This window comes from Bufo gargarizans, chromosome 2 (genome assembly GCF_014858855.1).
Source record: "Bufo gargarizans isolate SCDJY-AF-19 chromosome 2, ASM1485885v1, whole genome shotgun sequence".
Taxonomy (NCBI): domain Eukaryota; kingdom Metazoa; phylum Chordata; class Amphibia; order Anura; family Bufonidae; genus Bufo; species Bufo gargarizans.
The window spans coordinates 153859372-153881794 of NC_058081.1; the positions used below are offsets into that span (position 1 = coordinate 153859372).

Here is a 22423-nt window from a genome sequence, read left to right on the forward strand (position 1 = left end):
ATTTGATCACATTTTATTTATTTTTTGGGGAAATGAGATGAACAAAAAAACAGCAATTCTGTGGGGTATTTTTTATGGGGTTCATTGTATGGTATAAATAAACATGTAAATTTTATGTGGGCCGATACAAATATATTTCAGTTTTTGACTTTTGAATCATGAAATCAGTTTTTTTATTAAAATCATTTGTATTTTGTGGTGCCATATTCGAACACATAACTTTTTCTATATGTGTGGCAGGGCTTGTTTTGGGGGTCAAGCTGTAGTTTTCTAATGGTACTATTTTGCGGTAAATATGTATTTTTTACATTTTTGATCAGATCGATTGTAGAATACATTACATACAATAAAGTATTTTTATATTGCAATGTATTTTACCTGTCAATATTACATCAGCAGTTCACTATTAGAACTATTATGGAAATTTGTCACAGATGAGTGAGTGTAGACAGACTCCCACTGTGCCAACTAACTGTTTTTTTTTTTATGACGCCGTGCGCTCCCTGCTGCCGGCACAGTACACTAATACACTGGTATGATCTATACCAGTGTATTACTGTACTGTGCCGGCAGCAGGGAGCGCACGGCGTCATAGCAACCAGTGACGCCGTGCGCTCCTGCTCTCAGGAGGGATCCAGGCCGCAGTTCCACGGCCCGCACACGGCTGTGAAACACGGCCGTGTGCATGGGGCCTAAGTGTGTTATTCTGGCACTCTCCTGGTATTCACCCTTTATCCTCTATACTGGGATCTGGACTTTGCAGCAGGGGAGCAATCAGACTGCTACATTTTGGGATAGTCCCAGTATAGCTGGCATCTGTCCCACTGGGAACAGGGACACTGGTGCAGGCACCAGAAGCTCTAGGCGCAGAAAATGCACTAAAACCGCAGGTATAGTCACTTATTATGTGGTTTGAACTTGACTGTAGGAAATGTAGCTGGATGGCTGAAATGCAGGGAAACCACACCACAATCGCAGGAGCAGTCTGGATAGTCACTAATGCTGGAACTGCATATAATGGCAACCCTGAACTGAAGACACTAGGAGAGCTTGCTGGCAGGGTAGGTATGGATGCAGGAACAAGGCAGGAAGCAAGCACAAAGCACAGACAGACAGACAGACGAAGATAACTTAAGCAGGAAATTGAATTGAAAACTGAACTGTGAGGTCAGGAGCACACAAGCTGGATGGGTACACTGCAAGAACGTAGACTGGATAACGCAATAAAATCACAGAAGCACTAAGGTAGTCATTTACTATCCAGAAATACGCCTATATTAGGGGTATTTCTGGTGCAGATTGCGGCACAAGGGTTATTTGCTCCACAATCTGCGACTTTCCCATTCTCACACCAGGCCTGCCTCATTCATCATTTTCAATGCCTGTTTAAGGTGTTGAAAATGGTCTAAATGTAAGCCAGCAAGGAAGTTGGCTTACATTTAGACTGGTGCTGGATACGCTGACGTTATGTAAATGACCCCCTAAGTCTTCCAAACACTTGCTGGTCAAAGGAAACCTGAAAGCTCAGACATCTTCTGCCTGGAGAGAGTGCCTTATCCCACTCAGCCATTGGCTTGGGAAGAATTTGAAGATGCACTCACTGGTCCTTAAAGAGGCCACTGGTGGGTGTGTGCGCGCTCCCTAAGGGAAGATAGACTAGAGCAATGGAGATAGCAGCTTGCAGAGGATAACGGGTAGCATGATGAGTAGCAAGATGGCGGTGGGCACGGACGGCTAACCTAAGAGTACCCCCTCCCTCAAGCCCTCTCTTCTTCAAGATGGATCTGTGTTGTAACTTTTTTACAAGAAGAGAAGATTCACCTTCCTTCACTGGTACCCAGGACTTTTCTTCCTTCATATCCGTTTTAGAATTGACTGGAACCACAGACATCATCTTTGCAGGATTAATGGCATGTGGTGGCTTCTTCTCATGGGCAATAACATCCAGAGATCTTTGCAGGGCATTGACTTTAATGTTTTTATTCTTTTTACAAGCACAGTGAGATGGCAGACACTCCGCCTTCTTTTCAGAAACATCAACTGAATTAGAGTAAGCTACTGGTACTTATTGCGGGAATAGTGATACAGACTGAACTGAAATTAGACACTTGACGTGACAATCTGGTCCACAGTGAAGAATCTGCCTGGAACTCCAGAACATGATTATGCTTACTGAGCCATGACATCCCCAACAGTAGCGAAATCTTCTCTACTGCACCCACTTGCATATACAAGGGCACAGTGGCAAACTGTATGGACAGAGTCCAATGTATGTCACAAAAAACAGGTCTCTCAAGGCGTCAAACTGGTATCCAGTACTGATATACCACAGCCTGATGCAGGAAACTATGTGCCAAACTGGAATCAATGAGAGCTGACACGGTGAACCTAGTACCACCGCATGACAACTGCACAAGCAAGGACAATCTTAGATAGGAAGACCACATCTACTTTACTTATCAGTTTACAAATGTGATGAGTAACTTTAAAAGCTGACATAAACTTCTTTGCAGATATGGGCCAATATATGCAATGATAGATCATACCCTTATAAATGGCAAGTGGCTACATTCTGAATTGTGTTTGTGACATATTTATATTTGAAATACTGTAGATTTTGGCAAACCTTTCAATAAATGCACAAATTATATTTCTAATCTTAGAACTTGTACTTTTATACTGCATACTATTTTCTTTCTAAATGTGTTGAAAATATTTATAGATTTTGGTAACTAAAATAGTTTTCTGGCAGGTGTATCCAAACTACTTGTCGCAAGCCATATTCACAGCATTTTACAAAGCCTTCCCACAGTCTCGTGTACGATTTAATGGAAAAATGAAAACTGAAATAGTAGACCTCGTTTTCCAGTGGGTCTCTGGTAAGTGCAAGTAACTTTCTTGCAGACTCTGTTTTAAAAGTTTTGTAACAGGCCGGTTTCATTTAGAGAACCTCTAACTCTTTATGTAATTGTAGCCAATTGTTCTATATCCTCGTACAATCATGCTTTAAAACCTTGCTTTAGTAAATCACATAGTATGGCTAATATATCTTAAACTATGACTGTTTATTTCCAATTTGTAGTACCTCGGAACTGTATGAGTAAAGGGAAGAATAGTTAAGTCACTGTTATTGTTTTTAAATGGTCACTGTACTTTCACACAATTTTGCATAAATAGATAGTACAGGTGAATGCAAGAAACTTTGAAGAAATAGTTGTTAGAATTGAACTATGTACAATATGTGTGAAAGGATATGTTTATTGGGGGAAACTGTCAAATTTGAAAGGAAGCTCTGTTACCCTGTTGTTCTCTAGCCTGGACACAAAATGATATATGGTTGGGCATGGAGGCAGACAGGTTCCATATGGTATCCTGCAGCAAATTTGTCCGCAAATGTTGCAGCTGGGACTTTAGATCTTACACACTTATAGGTTGCCAAAGTTATTGCCCCTTCTAGTCCTATAAATGCTTGATTGGATGCCATATTTTTTATGAATATATATCTTATGAGAGAAATATGCCTCATTCTAGAGTTATGAGCTGTCTTCTCTCCCTCTCCTATTCTAAGCTAAGCTAACTGTCTGTCTGAAGTTTGTGCAAAATCTCTCTTGTGAGATTAAGATGGGCTGCCTGCTCATTGAAGGATCAGATTATATCATCCTTTAGAAGTCAAAGGGAAGGGTGGTGGTAAGGAGGGGGAAGTGCAGACAGAAACAGGCACAACACATGAATGTTTCAGCAGCTAATAGTGAGTGTTATAGCTCAACCAAATGCTTTATTCTAATCTCAACTGCACAGTACTTATGTCTCTAAAATGCCCTACATGATGCTTAGGAGTGAGTAAGAAAGAGACCTAGGAAGCATAAAATATCTAAACAATCTGTAGCTCAAAACCCATTAAATGGGTTCTCCAGTAATTAAGAAAATAAAATTAATGAAAATACTCAAATATTACTTTCTTATAAATATATTCCCAAATACCTTTCATTAGTTATAATGGCTCATTTTGTCTGGGCAGTAATCATTAGGAGAAATAAAATGGCCACTGTCCTATTAGTACACACAAAACCTGTCCTAATCACACAACGGGACAATATACTTCAGATGACTGATCTCGGGGGCGTGGCCAAGCTGCCGAGGGAGATGGACGCATAAACCAGAGCTCCCGCTCCTACACTGCGACTACCACAGCAAAAGCCCTTCAAAGTGCTTATTTAAACTAATACAGAACGTCTGCCAGACACTGGTAAAGACCCCCATGATGACGAGGGGTAAAAGAGCGTCTAAAGCGCAAGGAAAGCTGGAATTTTTCTTCAGCAAAGATCGGAGCCAAGATGGCGCAGACGGGGAGACTTCCTCCATGGCCCCGAACACGAGCAGCAGTGGAGGTGTCAAGACATCATCTCCAAGACAAGCGGAGGAGAGGGATACGATTCACTGGAGCTCGGAGAAAGTTGCTGCCTCCACAACATCGACTTCTCCCTCCCGCCGTTCAACCTCTCAGGTCAGTCGGCCTAGTTCGGGCGCGGTATCCCCGCTTGCAGTAAATGCCTCTCAGGCCTCACCGTCGGCTAGTCCAGAGAAGCGGAGGCCAAGGGTCCAAGAGTCCTGTCAGTCAAATCACAATACATCGGACACCCTGGTGGAGATAGACTCGCCTCACACAGTGGAGGCTTTGCAATCCTTCCCCACAAATGACTTACCCGCCTCCAGCAGCTTAATGAAGCAAATGCTGTTAGCATTCAATAATTCCATGACAGCACATATGTTGAATCTAATATCGCCATTGCAGGCCACAGTTACAGATCTGGGCAATAGAACGCTGCATGTGGAAGAAAAAATTGGGGAGTTTGCCACTTCACATAACAACCTGATCGACGAGCATTAAGCACTTGCTGCTGAAGTATCATACCTTAAGGCTAAAGTAGCGGATCTTGAAGACAGATCCCGCAGGAATAACCTTAAACTACGGGGGATCCCAGAAAGTATTGCCCCAGTGGATCTGTCCGAATATATAAAGTGCCTATTGAAATTGCTCATACCCACTTGCTCAGACCGAGACTTGATTATTGATAGAGCACATCGGGTTGCCAGGCCTAAACATCTTCCAGAAGGTACCCCCAGAGATGTCCTTGCTAGGATCCATTTTTATCACATAAAAGAAAGTGCACTAGCGAATGCTAGGAAGAGAGACTGCATGCCGGATCCTTACCAATCTATTTAGCTCTTTGCGGACCTATCGGCGGCCACCTTGCAGCTCCGTCGCACGCTTTTCCCCATTACATCCGCTTTGCGGGCTCACTCTATAGCATACCGCTGGGGATTTCCAGTCAAGCTGCTAATCCGGAAGGACGACTCTGTTATGGTGGTCAAATCCGTGGAAGAAGGGAAGAAATTGCTAGCTACATGGAACATCCAGACGGATCCTTCTCATGATTTGCCACCTCGAAACAAGATCTCAACTGAGGAGGAATGGCAGTTGGTGAAGGGCAGGCGTAAGAAGAAAAACCGCTGAAGGACTTGTCGATATACTGCTTCTGAAGTTGTAGGAGTGGATGAGTATTCACTTCCCCATATTGGCTGACTATGTTTTCCCCCAACATATTTGAGAGGCGATTACACCTGCCTCTAACCTATCAGCCCGACCGCCCGAGTTTAAGGGCGACTCAGGCTCGGATAGCCTTGTTGATCTTATGTTTAGTGTTTTCCTGTTCTTTTTCCTTTTACCTCCCCAGGGTTTCCATGCTTGAGTAGTGATATGCCAGATGGTGATATATGTTTTGCATATGTGGTCGTGAGAGGGGGTTCCTCTATCCTGAAATATCTGTATAGGCTCTTAATAATGCTATATTTCCACTACAATGGTACTTAAATTAGGTTCCCTTAATGTTAGAGGCCTAAACAGCCCATTTAAGCGCCGACATTTTTTGTGTGCAAGAGACGCACATACTAGAGAAAGATGCTCACAGGCTCAAGCACAATAGCTTCCCAGTGATCTTGCAAGCACATGATACGAAAAAAAAGAGGGGGGTCCTCCTAGCCTTTAAAAATACGGTAGCTCATACGGAAGTCTCCACCATCTTAGATCAAAGAGGTAGATACATTATCCATATCTGCTACCTAAATAATGTACTATATACAGTGGTGGGCTTATATGCCCCAAATAAGAAACAGTACAGGTTCCTACAAAAACTACTCAATAAAGTAAACTCCATACTAAAAGGTAGGGTCATTATATGCGGGGACTTCAACACTGTTCCTGACCTTTCCCTTGACACCACCACTTCCACCAGGAGTATCTCTGCAAACCTCGCCCAATTATTGCTACACAACTCCCTTTATGACATATGGCATATTCTACATGCCTCTGAAAGGGACTATACCTATTTCTCGCCCTCCCACCGTTCCTACTCCCGCATAGACCTGATCCTAGTAGATGGTAGATCCATCGGCCAGATACAAAAAGCGGATATCGGGTTAATTACGTGGTCTGACCACGCAACAACTACTGGGGAAATTAAGGAACAGTTCCAATATCCCCCTAGCCAGCTTTGGAGAGCGAATGATTTCAGATGACTGATCTCTAGAGCTGCCCTCATCCTCCTCTCTGCTCTGCTTGTCAGGGATTATGATCCTGAATACAGTTTTAATATGATCTTCAGCTGAATCTCTGTAGGAATGGAGTTCAAGAGGAGACATGAAGTAAAGAGGAGGGTGGGGATGTGGCTAATGAGCAGCAGCACTTGTATATATTCTTCATTACCAGCCCCACATTACCACAGTCTGTCCTGTTCATCCTCTCTGTACTTCATGTCTTCTCATGAACTCCATTTGTACAGAGATTCAGCTGAAGTTATTATCAGCTTTATTCAAGATAATAATCCCTGACAAGCAGAGCAGAAAGAAGGATGAGGTAGCTCTTTGGCTCAGTGTTGTGAAGTAACTTGTTGTTATTAGGACAGGTTTCATTTGTACTAATAGGATCTTGGCCATTTCATTTCTCCTAATGATTGCTCCCTAGTCAAAACGAACCATTATATCTAATGAAAGGTATTTGGGAATATGCAGTATCTCACAAAAGTGAGTACACCCCTCCCATTTTTGAAAATATTTTATTATATCATTTCATGGGACAACACTGAAAATATGACACTTTTATACAATGTAAAGTAGTCAGTGTACAGCTTGTATAACAGTGTAAATTTGGTGTGCCCTCAAAATAACTCAACACACGGTCATTAATGTCTAAACCACTGGTAACAAAAATGAGTACACCCCTAAGTCAAATGGCCAAATTGTGCCCAAAGTGTCAATATTTTGTGTGGCCACCATTATTTTACAGCACTGCCTTAAATCTCGTGGGCATGGAGTTCACTAGAGCTTCACAGGTTGCCATTGGAATCTTCTTCCACTCCTCCATGACAACATTATGGAGCTGGTGGATGTTAGAGACCTTGCGTTCCTCTACCTTCCGTTTGAGGTTGCTCCATAGATGCTCAAAAGGGTTTAGGTCTGGAGACATGCTTGGCCAGTCCAGCACCTTTACCCACAGTTTCTTTAAGAAGGCAGTGGTCGTCTTGGAGGTGTGTTTAGGGTCATTATCATGCTGGAATACTGCCCTGCGGCCCAGTTTCAGAAGGGAGGGGATCATTCTCTGCTTCCGTGTGTCACAGTACATGTGGGCATTCATGGTTCCCTCAAAGAACTGTAGCTCCCCATAGCCGGCAGCACTCAAACCATGACACTCCCACCATCATGCTTTACTGTAGGCAAGACACACTTGTCTATGTACTCCTTTTCTGGTTGCCGCCACACATGCTTGACACCATCTGAACCAAATAAGTTTATCTTGGTCTCATCAGACCACTGGACATGGTTCCAGTAATCCAGGTCCTTAGTCTGCTTGTCTTCAACAAACTGCTGTCTTTCTTGTGCATCATCTTTAGAAGAGGATTCCTTCTGGGACGACAGCCATGCAGACCAATCGATGCAGTGTGTGACGTATGGACTGAGCACTGACAGGCTGACCCCCACCCCTTTAACCTCTGCAGCAATGCTGGCAGCACTCATACATCTATTTTGAAAAGACAACCTCTGCATATGATGCTGAGAACGTGCCCTCAACTTCTTTGGTTGACCATGGTGAGGCCTGTTCTGAGTGGAACCTGTCTTGGTAAACCACTGTATGGTCTTGGCCATCGTGCTGTAGCTCAGTTTCAGGGTGTTGGCAATCTTCTTATAGCCTAGGCCATCTTTATGTAGAGCAACAATTCTTTTTTTCAGATCCTTAGAGAGTTCTTTGCCATGAGGGGCCATGTTGAACTTCCAGTGACCAGTATGAGAGAGTGTGAGAGCGATAACACCAACTTTAACACACCTTCTCCCCATTCACACCTCAGACCTTGTAACACTGATGAGTGACTTGAGAAGGAGGGACAATAGCTAATTGGGCACAATTTGGCTATTTTCACTTAGGGGTGTACTCACTTTTGTTGCCTGACAGCCGTTGTAAGGGAAATAAGGATTTTGCACATTTGATATAAACTGCCCAATCTTTTTAGGCCTCTTTCAGATGAGCGTGTCCAATGCAGATGGACCGTTTTTGGACACTGCTCGTTTCACAGGATCGCACGGCATTATAAGGAATTATAATAACCGTCACAGAATTATACTGACTTAAGGCTGTCAGTATATGCTGCCTGAAATATGCTTTGAATAAGCCTGTGGCAAGGCAAGTCCACTTGGGTTTAAAGGGGTTGTTCCATCTCGCCATTTCCATTGCAGGATAGGCCTAATCACCAGCTTACATAAACAGCTTAATCGGCCGGCACTAAGCTTTTTCCATTGTAGTGAATGGGAGTGATGCAAACAGCGTAGCAGAACAAGCTGTGCTGGCCGCCACTTAGTCCCATCTTGCTGTGTAAATGGCAAGATGGGACAATCCATTTAACAGTTCTTATTGTGGTTGATTGGCTCTACAAAATATGTTTAACTTCTGTGTGCACTCCACATTTTTCTGTAGTCCCATTATTAGAAATGGCTATTCTCATTTGCAATACAGACATGTTCTATAATTTGTGAAACACACAGGTCTACAAAAAATACAAATGTGTGTATGGCCCCATAGATATTAATGGGTCAGTGTGTTATCCACAAAAAATTAGGATAGCTATTTCAGGGAGCTGAGGCACTCACTGGAGCTCTGGTGAGCGATGAGAGCTCCTGGCAGCTTTCCAAGTACAGCGCTGTACATTGTATAGTGTCTGTTCTTCATATTGACTTGAATTGGGTTGAGCTGCAACTAGGCCATGTGACCGATGTACCGTGATGTAACTAACCTATGCAGAGGTCACGGTGTTCACGGAGCCTGGTAAAGTAGCACACAACTAGATACATTTGGGTTAAAAGTGTTGCTCAGCCCTAAAATGACAATATGTTATGACTTAAAGGGTTTCTACCACTTTGTTTTCACATAATTAGCTTTCAGACACTAGCAATCCGCTAGTGTCTGCTCTGCCAAACAATCCTAATATAATAGCTTTTGGGGCAGCCGTTTCGCTAAAAAAAGAACTTATATTGATATGCTAATGACCCTCTAGGTGCTATGGGGGCGTCATTAGCACCTAGAGGATCGGTCTACCTTCACAAAATGCCGCCGCCCAGCGTGTCCCTCCAGCCCGCCCATCTCCTCCGGAATGCGATCAAGCGGCCGAATTCTCACGCATGCGCAGTGCGCGTCTGTATTCGCCGCATGCGCAGTGAATGTCCGACCGCTTCCCTGCTCAGACATCTCCACTGCGCCTGTTCCTCGGAGCACTATGACGTCATCGGCGCAGGCGCAGTGGAGTTGTCTGAGCAGGGAAGCGGTCGGACATTCACTGCGCATGCGCCGAATACAGACGCGCACGGCGCATGCGCGTGAATTCGTCCGCTTGATCGCATTCCGGAGGAGATGGGCGGGCTGGAGGGACGCGCTCGGTGGCGGCATTTTGTGAAGGTAGACCGATCCTCTAGGTGCTAATGACGCCCCATAGCACCTAGAGGGTTATTAGCATATCAATATAAGTTATTTTTTTAGCGAAACGGCTGCCCCAAAAGCTATTATATTAGGATTGTTTGGCAGAGCAGACACTAGCGGATCGCTAGTGTCTGAAAGCTAATTATGTGAAAACAAAGTGGTAGAAACCCTTTAAGATGCATGTTATGAAGACTGTGGATATTTCTGAGTAGTACAATTGCTTGAAAACGGCAGAAGAGCTGCTTTCCACTGAGATAGCCCTAGCAAAGAACTGGTTTAGCTAATGAGTCAGACAAAAGTCCATTTATACACATCACATGGAGTTGGTGGAGGTAGCAGCTCCCTGCCATCTAAGACTGTGTCTAAATTTCAGAGCTTAAAGGAGGAACTGTGAATGTCCAGGACCACTGAACATCCTCTTCTGGTTTCAGACAACAGACAACTTCTTTAATTAGCCAATCATATGCATACATACGGTGTCCTCTGTATTTTAATATGGAGAAATCTGCAATGAGCTGTATTACACCACAGAAAACTTATATATATACAGTGGATATAAAAAGTCTACACACCACTGTTAAAATGTCAGGTTTCTGTGCTGTAAAAAAATTAGACAAAGATAAATCCTTTCAGAACGTTTTCCACCTTTAATGTGACCTATAAACTGTACAACTCAATTTAAAAACAAACTGAAATCTTTTAGGTGGAGGGAAGAAAACAACAAAAAAACTAAAATAATGTGGTTGCATATTATTATAACTGGGGATGTAGCTGTGTTCAGCATTAAAGGGATTCTGTCATCAGAATTTAGGCCTATAACCTACTAATAGGCCCTACTAATACACAGAATCCTAAAGTGACCTTATCAAATGCGCCTGTGGCTCTATAATCATATAAAACAGGTTTATATAACCTGTCACTCACGTCATAAATGTGCCCAAGGGGATGTCTCACGATGCAGGGTGCCCGGTTGCAGCCATCTCCTTTCGGTGCCCAGCGCCACCTTCTGAATTGAAATCGCCGCCCTCATTTTCATTAGATCCGCCTACCTCAGTCATCGCCGCCTCTCTAACGTCCGCTCTCCTCCTCAGATCCCGCACGTGTGAACTAGGTATCACCTGATGCGCCCATGCGGACTCCTGGCAGCGGCCTCATTATGCGAAGTGCGCCGGCCGGCGCATGCGCACGTCGCATAACGAGGCCGCTGCCAGGAGTCCGCACTGGCGCATCAAGTGATACCTAGTGCGCACGCGTGGCATCTGGCTGAGGAGAGCAGACGTTAAAGAGGCGGCGATGACTGAGGTAGGCGGATCTAATGAAAAGGAGGGCGGCGATTTCAATTCAGAAGGCGGCGCTGGGCACCGAAAGGAGATGGCTGTAGCCGGGCACCCTGCATCGTGAGATGTCCCCTTGGACACATTTATGACGTGAGTGACAGGTTATATAAACCTGTTTTATATGATTATAGAGCCACAGGCGCATTTGATAAGGTCACTTTAGGACTCTGTGTATTAGTAGGGACCTCACCATATGTTTAGGTTATAGGCCTAAATTCTGATGACGGAATCCCTTTAAGCAATCACATTCAAAATCATGTTTAATAGGAGTCAGCATACACCTGCCATAATTTAAAGTGCCTCTGATTAACCACAAATAAAGTTCAGCTGCTCTAGTTGGTCTTTCCTGAAATTTTCTTAGTCGCATCCCACAGTAAAAGCCATGGTCCACAGAGAGCTTCCAAAGCATGAGAGGGATCTCATTGTTAAAAGGTATCAGTCAGGAGAAGGGTACAAAAGAATTTCCAAGGCATTAGATATACTATGGAACACAGTGAAGACAGTCATCATCAAGTGGAGAAAATATGGCACAACAGTGAAATTACCAAGAACTGGACGTCCCTCCAAAATTTATGAAAAGACGAGAAGAAAACTGGTCTGGGAGGCTACCAAGAGGCCTACAGTAACATTAAAGGAGCTGCAGGAATATATGGCAAGTACTGTCTGTGTGGTACATGTGACAACAATCTCCCATATTCTTCATATGTCTGGGCTATGGGGTAGAGTGGCAAGACAAAAGCCTTTTCTTATGAAGAAAAACATCCAAGCCAGGCTACATTTTGCAAAAACACATCTGAAGTCTCCCAAAAGCATGTGGGAAAAGGTGTTATGGTCTGATGAAACCAAGGTTAAACTTTTTGTCCATAATTCCAAAAGATATGTTTGGCGCAAAAACAAAACTGCACATCACCCAAAAGAACACCATACCCACAGTGAAGCATTGTGGTGGCAGCATCATGCTTTGGGGCTGTTTTTCTTCAGCTGGAACAGGGGCCTTAGTTAAGCTAGAGGGAATTATGAACAGTTCCAAATACCAGTCAATAGTTGGCACAACATTTTCAGGCTTCTGCTGAACTTCATCTTTCAGCATGACAACGACCCAAAGCATACATCCAAATCAACAAAGGAATGGCTTCACCAGAAGAAGATTAAAGTTTTGTAATGGCCCAGCCAGAGCCCAGACCTGAATCCGATTGAAAATCTGTGGGGTGATCTGAAGAGGACTGTGCACAGGAGATGCCCTCGCAATCAGACAGATTTGGAGTGTTTTTGCGAAGAAGAGTGGGCAAATCTTGCCAAGTAAAAATGTTCTATGCTAATAGACTCATACCCAAAAAGACTGAGTGCTGTAATAAAATCAAAGGTGCTTCAACAAAGTATTATTTTAAGGGTGTGCACACTTATGCAACCATTATTTTATTTTTATATTTTTTCTTCCCTCTACCTAAAAGATTTCGGTTTGTTTTTCAATTGAGTTGTACAATTTATAGGTCACATTAAAGGTGGAAAAAGTTCTGAAATGATTTATCTTTGTCTCATTTTTTTACATCACAGAAACCTGACATTTTAAGAGAGAGAGAGAGAGAGAGAGAGAAATATTTAAAGGGGTTGCCCACCATTGAATATCATACTTGTTTTATAGATTATAAAAATGAAGCATATTTGCCATTGTTTTTTTTAAAAGCAATCCAGTGAAGAGATATGACATTTACTTAGATAATATGGCGGCGGATAGCGTTGTTCACACATCCTCAGTCACTCTCCCTGCAGCCAGCTCTATGTCTAGTAATCCTCTCGTCTATAGCCTGACTCTGACATACACTACTCACAAGAAGTTAGGGATATTTGGCTTGTGGGTGAAATTTCAGGATGAACCTAAAATGCACTCTAACTTCCACCCACCAATGTTGTTGTCTTTTGTTTCAATAAATTGTCTAAGATTAGGAAATCACCACTGCATGCTTCTACTTAAATGTTCTACTTTCATGATATAATATCACTGTAGTGTGAACTTTTTACATTTTCCATAAATTTCACCCGAAAGCCAAATATCCCTAACTTTTGTGAGTAGCTATATAATGGTGTGACAACTCCTGTAAAAAGACTTACTCTAAAAAAGAATTCTAAACAAGCTGCTTTTTTCCAGGTATAAAACCAGTGCCTTGCTTCTGGGAAAAATGGGATGTTAGTGTCCTTGAATGCCAGAAAAATGATCAAAACTCTACTGAAAAAATTAACACGCCTCAAAACCTAGCTGGTATGTAAACATCTGCAATATATTTTTCATTACTTTTGTGTACATGGAAAAATCTCCTCATGAATGTAAGAATGCCTCAACTTATCATATGTTGAACTTAATGTGTATGTTCACACAGGCCTCTGTAATGGTATGTATTTTGGTTTTTGTTGGTTCTCTTTTTATTTTCCCTTCAACTTTTCTTTACAATGTCTTAATGTTTCAGAGAGCATACGGCTCAACGCCCTAATACATATTAAACTAGGAGCTCTAGGCCAGAAAGCCTCCATACACTATATACAGTGGCATGGAAAAATGTGGGCACCCTTGGTCAAAACTGTGAGCAGTTAAGCAAGTTGAAGATGAAATTATCTCAAAAAGGCATAAAATAAAACACACTTTTCAACATTTTAAGCAATATCAGTGTATTATTTTGGTTTTTGTTTATATTTTTAGAGTGAAAAAAAGGAAAGGAGTGCCTTGCAAAAGTGTGAGATACCAAGGAGATTTGACCGAGGTCTCAGACCGTAAATAGCCAGTTAGGGTTAAGGCTTCATCAGAATCATCCAATAGGGAAGACCAGGTGGTGCAATTTTTAAAGCTTTATAAATACCCAGACTCCTTTAACCTTGTCCTAAAAAACAACAGCAGCCATGGGTTCTTCTAAGCAGAGGCCTTGCGAAAATAGTTGAGGCCCACAAAGCAGGAGAATGCTATAAGAAGATAGCAAAGCGTTTTAAGGTTGCCATTTCCTCAGTTCGAAATGTAGTTAAGAGATGACAGTTAGAAGGGTTTTCCTCTGGATAGGTCATCAGTATCTGATCGTTGGGGGCCCGACACCTGGGACTACTGCTGATCAGCTGTTTGAGAATGCACCAGCGCTCCTGTGAGAAAGCAGCCTTCTCCACCCTTACCAAGTACAGCAGTGTGTGTATGAAGAAAAAAGAGGGATTTTGTCCAGCTTGTAGTTGTGGTAATCCAAAGGCTTTTATTCAATAATCACGTGAGTATAAAATCCAGGTACAAGAAAGCTGCTTTCTTGTACCTGGATTTTATACTCACGTGATTATTGAATAAAAGCCTTTGGATTACCACAACTACAAGCTGGACAAAATCCCTCTTTTTTCTTCATACTTCGTATTTCTCCTGATTCGGGTGAAGGAGTTGTTCCGTGCTACACAGTGGAATCCTCGGCAGGTGAGAGCTGCTCAAATCTTTGACCTTTTATATATTTAGCAGTGTGTGTAGTATAGCTGCTGTGCTTGATATTACAGCTCTGCCCCATTCCTATGTATGGGGCTGACATTGTTGGGACGCCAGGATGGGGAGTTGGTGTTGAAAATTTGCGGAGGTTCATGGAAAAATTGAGAAATCGAACTTGTCTGTAACAAACTCTGCAGAGATCAGATGCGGCTGAATTATTTTGTCATAGCAGTCTGGGTGAAACGGAAGAGATGAGGAAAGAGAATGTCTAAATATATATTTATTTTAAATTTGACAACTTAAAATATAATTTGACATCTACAATTTTCAGTTTAGGAGCCAATGGCTCCTAGGTATTTTTTTTGTCTGGAGCACTGGGGGGAAGAGAAGCCTAACCTTCAAATAGGGGGACATTCAACAGGTGTTAAAGGCATTGAAGAATTCTCCTGATCTCCCTATGTCCTCGATCAAAGGTGGTGATAAAGCTATGTCTTTTTTGGGACTGGCTTCTTAGAGGGTTAAAGGCAATCCGCTTGTGTCAGAATGGAGATCTGCCTTAGGGCCCCTGATATTTCCCTGGTGTAATGCTTGGCAGACAATCTTACTTTAAGCATAGTGGGTAAAAGTAAAATCGAGATATAATGTCCACCGACTTGAAATGGATCTTAGTCTGAACATGCCCATCAGAATTCTTATAGAAATTCAAATCAAGAAAATAAGTAGAATGGTCAGAAAATTGATGAGCAAGAGATAGTCAAAGCCATTACTATTGAGATTTTTGATAAACAGATCAGCAGTTGTAGTATACTTTCACAGGAAAAACTAATTTGGAGTCATTTATTATTGTTTGTATACCACTTTTTGGCATATATTTGTCGCAGACTTTATCACAAAGGGGTTTTGCTGCAAAATTTGTGACTTTTGCCCTCTCATACCACTTTTCTGAGGTGGTGGGAAAAGAGGTCGTGATGTGGCCGGGGATAAGGCTGGGCCGGCCAGCCCATCTCATTCATAATTTTCCACACCAGTTTATGGCGGTGAAAATGGTTATAAACTAGGGCTGCAACGATTAATCGATGTAATCGATTATATTCGATAACTGGATTCGTTGTCGACGAATCCAGTTATCGAATAATCGCCCGATTCGTTGCTATGCGGGCGGGCGGGCGGTCGCTGTATCTTTATTTTACCTTTTTACAATGACGCTCCTGTAACAGCCAGGCAGAGCGGACGGCGGTGTAACGTCACTCACTCACGTGACACGCCTGCTCCGCCTCCTTCATTCATGAGGTGGGCGGAGCAGGTGCGTCACGTGAGTGAGTGACGTTACGCCGCCGTCCGCTCTGCCTGGCTGTTACAGGAGCGTCATTGTAAAAAGGTAAAATAAAGATGCAGACGTGATTAGTCCGACTTATAAGCATTGGGGCCGGGGCTGTTTTGGGGAGGGGGGAGGATCTGTCTATGGCACTGCTATGGGGAGGGGGGTCTGTGTATAGCACTGCTATGGGGAGGGGGGAGGATCTGTCTATGGCACTGCTATGGGGAGGGGGGTCTGTGTATAGCACTGCTATGGGGAGGAGGGGGGGTCTGTGTATGGCACTGCTATGGGAAGGGGGATCTGTGCACTGTTATGCCCATAACAGTGCACATATCCCCCTCTCCATAACTACGCCGTCCACAGATCCCCCTCTCCATAACTGCGCCGCCCACAGATCCCTCTCCATAACTGCGCCGCCCACAGATCCCCCCTCTCCATAACTGCGCCGCCCACAGATCCCCCTCTCCATAACTACGCCACCCACAGATCCCCCTCTCCATAACTACGCCACCCACAGATCCCCCTCTCCATAACTGCGCCGCCCACAGATCCCCCTCTCCATAACTGCGCCGCCCACAGATCCCCCTCTCCATAACTGCGCCGCCCACAGATCCCCCTCTCCATAACTGCGCCGCCCACAGATCCCCCTCTCCATAACTACGCCGTCCACAGATCCCCCTCTCCATAACTGCGCCGCCCACAGATCCCCCCTCTCCATAACTGCGCCGCCCACAGATCCCCCTCTCCATAACTGCGCCGCCCACAGATCCCCCTCTCCATAACTGCGCCGCCCACAGATCCCCCTCTCCATAACTGCGCCGCCCACAGATCCCCCTCTCCATAACTACGCCACCCACAGATCCCCCTCTCCATAACTACGCCACCCACAGATCCCCCTCTCCATAACTGCGCCGCCCACAGATCCCCCTCTCCATAACTGCGCCGCCTACAGATCCCCCTCTCCATAACTGCGCCGCCCACAGATCCCCCTCTCCATAACTGCGCCGCCCACAGATCCCCCTCTCCATAACTACGCCGTCCACAGATCCCCCTCTCCATAACTGCGCCGCCCACAGATCCCCCCTCTCCATAACTGCGCCGCCCACAGATCCCCCCTCTCCATAACTGCGCCGCCCACAGATCCCCCTCTCCATAACTACGCCACCCACAGATCCCCCTCTCCATAACTACGCCACCCACAGATCCCCCTCTCCATAACTACGCCATCCACAGATCCCCCTCTCCATAACTGCGCCGTCCACAGATCCCCCATAATAGTGTCGTCCACAGATCCCCCATAATAGTGTCGTCCACAATTTGTTTTAATATGGCCTTTGAACATATTTTTTCAAGTAAGATCATATAAACCTCTGTTTTGTAATTTTGTCGTTTTTGCCGATTAATCGATTAATCGTAGAAATTAATCGGCAACTAATCGATTATTCAAATAATCGTTAGCTGCAGCCCTATTATAAACTATACCAGCAAGGTAACTGGCGTAGTTTAAACTATGTTGCAGGGCCGGCAGGAACAAACGCCAAAGTTTGATGTAACCGCAGCCAGCGCAGGGGGATTAAGACTGACATCTAAATCGACAGTCTTGATAAATGACCCCTATCATCTATAAATCTCCTGCAGAGAATGATTTTGACACTGTAGGGATGAGATGATAAAATGTGTGTCTTTTTGAAAAATCCCATATAAAGGTTAGCATATGAAGGCAAGAACTGTGACCCCACAGCACAACCCTTTATTTGTAGATCGATCCCTCAAAGCTAAAAATATTATGCTCTAATATGAACTGTATGGACAGTAAAAACATCTTGTTGGGCCTTAGGCATGGCAGAGTCTTCGGCAAAATATTTCTGTATTGCCCTAATGCCTTATGAATGTGGTATATTGGAGTACAGGGCTGAAACATCAGCGTTAATAAAACAAATTTGTTTAAGATCAAACCACCTCCCTGAGTAGCAGACTTAATTACTAAACCACTCATGGCATTTCTCAGGCTGGTTGTTAAATTGTAGTTGGATGTGCCAGGACAGTGTAGTGTCCTGAATTTATTATTCACAATAGTGAAAAAAGTGTGTGCTTTGACTGTCATAGGTTCCGTCTGATTATCCACAATAACAGATGATGTTGTAAACGAAACTGAAGGAGAAATTGCAAAATGTTTAGTGAGGATGAGTTTGCAAAAAAAAAAGTATTTAGGTCTAGAAAAAGTTGAAAACCAGAAGGATTGTCTGTTGGACTGAAAGGCCTTTGGATAATAATTCAATCTCATCACTATTAAGAATGTGGGTCAGTAGATTTTAAAATCATTATAGCTTTTCCCTCAACATCTCTGAACTTCTGTTTGAAAGACCTCCTTCCTTTTCCTCCTCTGCAGCCACACTATTGTCCTTTTTTTCTAATGGTGGTGGGAAGAAGCTGGTGATCATTCAACCATTGGGACTTGTCGGAATAGGTGTCAAGACAGTTACTGAGGGTAGAGTCTGTAACAGCATTAATCCAGGTGGGCCCATTAGGTGTGAGGGAAGCTCCAGAAAAGAAACAATGGAAGCTGCAGAGGAGGAGTCACAGTTGTTAAAGGCGGTGATAGCATTATTGGTGATGTTCAGTACCATAGGTGAATCTAAGGTGCGGTCATTATGCTCACAATGACTGGTAATAATTTCCAGGCAATCTCCTTCATCATGAACGGAGATCTGTGAAAGTCCATACAAGGGGAGGTCTCGACAAGTTATACCACCCACGTCAACAAAAGGAGCTGAAGTACCTTGAGATTGTAATATAGTGTGTTGAAGGTGCAGTAGGGCCATAGGTAGATCAGAGACCCTGAAACCCCCTATGGGTATGGGGCCTAACAAGCATAGGGTCCTGCACTGATTAATAGAAGGTTCCTCAGCAGGAGTTACAACAATGGTTGAAACTACTGGCATTTTTTTGACCATTGTAGATGATGCATGGAGGTTATGAGTAGCAGGAGTTCTCCTGAAAGTACAATGACCAGTTGTGGAACCTCTGTGCTTCTCCCACCCATAATTGCAACTACCTTTTGGTCCAGAATTGTTGCTTACCGAATTACTTCCAGGACCAACAATGTTGCTGCTAGCCGCAGGTAGTGGGTGACCAACAGAGGGGGTTTCCACAATGTTATCATTGGTAGTCACAACATTTATCGTATGAATAATAGAGGTAACATAAAAACTCACGGGGATTCCATCAGCCAAACCCGAATTGGGATAAGGGTTGACTGCTGGTAAGGAAAGTGTAGATAGGTCAAGGGCCAAGTCCCTAATAATACCCACAGCGTAATCCTCGCAATCACTCTTCAGCTTATTAGCTGCAGTTCATGTTTGTAGACATGAGTGTTGGTACAGCTCATCAAAGCAGCAAATTCAGGAAAAACTATACAAGTGTGGTATGCTTGTAATCGTACTGACCTGGAGAATGAAGGTAACAAGTTAATTCTACCGCATAGGAAACACTGTTAAAAAAATAAATAAAACTGTGGTGGAATTGTGTTTTCTTTTTCTTTTTTCTTTTTTTTTCAAGTCCATCCAATTTTGATTTTTTGTTCCAGCTCTCCACTATATTGTATGCAATATTTAATTGTGCAACTTGTCCAGAAAACAATAAGCCTTAGGCTACTTTCACACTAGCGTTCGGGTGTCCGCTTGTGAGCTCCGTTTGAAGGGGCTCACAAGCACCCCCGAACAGATCCGTACTGCCCTAATGCATTCTGAGTGGACACGGATCCGCTCAGAATGCATCAGTCTGGCAGCGTTCAGCCTCCGCTCCGCTCAGCAAGCGGACACCTGAACGCTGCTTGGCCTTGCGGAGGCAAGCGGATCCGTCCAGACTTACAATGTAAGTCAATGGGGACGGATCCGTTTGAATATGACACACTATGGCTCAATTTTCAGACGGATCCGCTCTGAACGCAAGTGTGAAAGTAGCCTTAATATGGCTATGTGAGCAGAAAAATAAAAAAGTTCTGAGAAAGTAGAGAGTAAAATATAAAAATAAATATAATCTGGTCCCGCGCGACACACTTTACCCACACCTATTTAAGTACCGCTCACAGAGGTATCCGTGCAAGGATTATAATTACCTTGCTAAACTCCGCTGTCACTTCACTGCCCGTGCTGGTTTACTCCTTTATACTGGTACTTCCTTTTAGGGTGGGATGGAGAATCCTATTTGTTTGTATTTAGACGAGCGTGCCCAGGCCGGTGGCACCCCTCTTTTTTGTTACTCTCAAACTCGCGCTCGTACGGAGTTACGAGTGCCTAGGAGTGTCAAAAGGCCAATTTTTAAATGCACCATTAAACATAAAAACACAAAAACTGAAAAATGTAGTGTCCTCTAAGGGTTAAATGATGCCATTAGAAATTGCAACTTGTTCCTCCTACAGCTATGTGAACTGAAAACTTTAAAAGTTTTGAAGGGTTAATATAGAATGATTATCTAGGGATTTGGGTGATTGCCAGCACGACTCATGAGTTGTTTCCTATTTATGTTGAATTCAGCCGCTGCTTTAAAAGGGGTACTGCACTTTCATTTAACTGATGATCTATCCTCTGGATAGATCATCAGCTGCTGATCAGCGGGGGTCCGACACCCGGGACCCCCGCCGATCAGCTGTTTGAGAAGGCAGCGGCGCTCCAGCAGCGCCGCGGCCTTCTCACTGTTTACCGCTGGGCCGCCGGCCCACTGATGTCACGACTAGTATCAACTAGCGTGGGCGCGGCTAAGCTCCATTCAAGTGAACAGAGCTTAGCCCCGCCCATGCTAGTTAATACTAGTCGTGACATCAGTGGGCCGGCGGTAAACAGTGAGAAGGCTGCGGCGCTGCTGGAGCGCCGCTGCCTTCTCAAACAGCTGATCGTGTCGGTGTCGGGTGTCGGACCCCGCCGATCAGAAGCTGATGATCTATCCAGAGGATAGATCATCAGTTAAATGAAAGTGCAGAACCCCTTTAAAATAGTGTTTTTTGCCTTCCTCTGGATCACTTCGAGTTTATAAGTATTAAATAATTGAACTTGATGGACTTAGGTCTTTTTATAACCAATTTTCTGTGTAATGATGTAAGTGTGTCCCTGGCTGCCACTGTAACCCATTGGCGCCTCACGATTGCTTTTGTTTATGAGGACAGAGGGAGCCTGTTCGCTATCAATCATGGCTTCTTTTGGGTTAAACAGCCAGGATTGGAGTTATCAGTTAACTGATCCCAGATATTACAGCAGGAGCCTGGCTGTCACTCTGTATCAGGTTGCTGCAGTTATGGGCTATCACTGCTCCTATGCCCCTACAATTGCCATTACATATCTGTAAGTTATAGAGGTGTAATACAAGCCATACAGTTAGGTTGTGATGATTTAACAGGTTAAATGTTAACCATAATACTTATATTTGTTATTCTGCATAACAATGTACTTTTAAAAACGTAAAAATGTTACCAAAATTATGTTGATATACCTCCTCATTATTGAGTTTAGGTCTTTCAATCACACCAACAGGTACATAATATCAAGCACACCATAGCCATGTAGTCTCCACAGGCATTGTTAGTCGTAATGGGTTGTACTGAAGATCTCAGTGTCTTTACAATGTTTCCACTGTTGCTACGTGTCACGAGGGTGTCACAACCTATCACTGACCCTGTTGTGCCTGGGGTCAGAAGGTCGCAGCGGGTGTCTACTTGCTTGGTTTCTGAAGAGATCGCTCCATGACCTAGTGGTGGGAATGGATTCCGGTCCAGGTTTTCCTGTTTTGGATTCTGTAGCTTTTCCTTTCAGCTGTTCTGTCAGACGCTCCCAGCTACTATATATTCTCCCTTTCCGCTTCCCTTGTTGCCAGATATAGACCTTCCTTCCAGATCTTCTATTTTGATGTCAGGTGGAGTTGAAGTTGCTGTGGAGCTGTTGGAACTGGTGCTGTCAGATCTCCGGTTCACTCCTGTTTGTTGTCTCCCTTCGGGGATTGTTTGTGGTGTTTGTCCTTTCCCTGTTGTTACCCTAGGTGTCAGTGGTGAGGACTAATGCTCCCACCGCCCTACTCACTACCTAGGGCTTATTTCATGGTAAGCCAGGGATGAGGCACATGATCGGCTAATGGGTTAGCAGCCCGTCTAGGAACGTCAGGACAGCCAGGTGCCAGTGCCAGGTGAGTTAGGGGTCACCACTCCTCGCTCTCCCTAGTGGAAGGGTACACCTCTTCCCTCCCTTCTGCGCCACACACGTCTGTTACCTGCCTAATCAGACATGATACTACATTACCTCAGGAAACTTTTCTAGGTATTCCAT

At 43.9% G+C, this 22423-nt stretch overlaps 1 protein-coding gene across 1 annotated transcript in view; it reads left to right on the plus strand.

Annotated features, from left to right (window-relative positions):
* The window catches only part of FAM227B (family with sequence similarity 227 member B), a 529618-nt gene that overhangs the window by 152892 nt on the left and 354303 nt on the right, over positions 1-22423 (plus strand). The window contains exons 9-10 of the mRNA XM_044279615.1: positions 2753-2879; positions 13502-13612. Of these exons, the coding sequence (XP_044135550.1) occupies positions 2753-2879; positions 13502-13612 (238 nt within the window). The remainder of the gene's footprint in view (positions 1-2752; positions 2880-13501; positions 13613-22423) is intronic.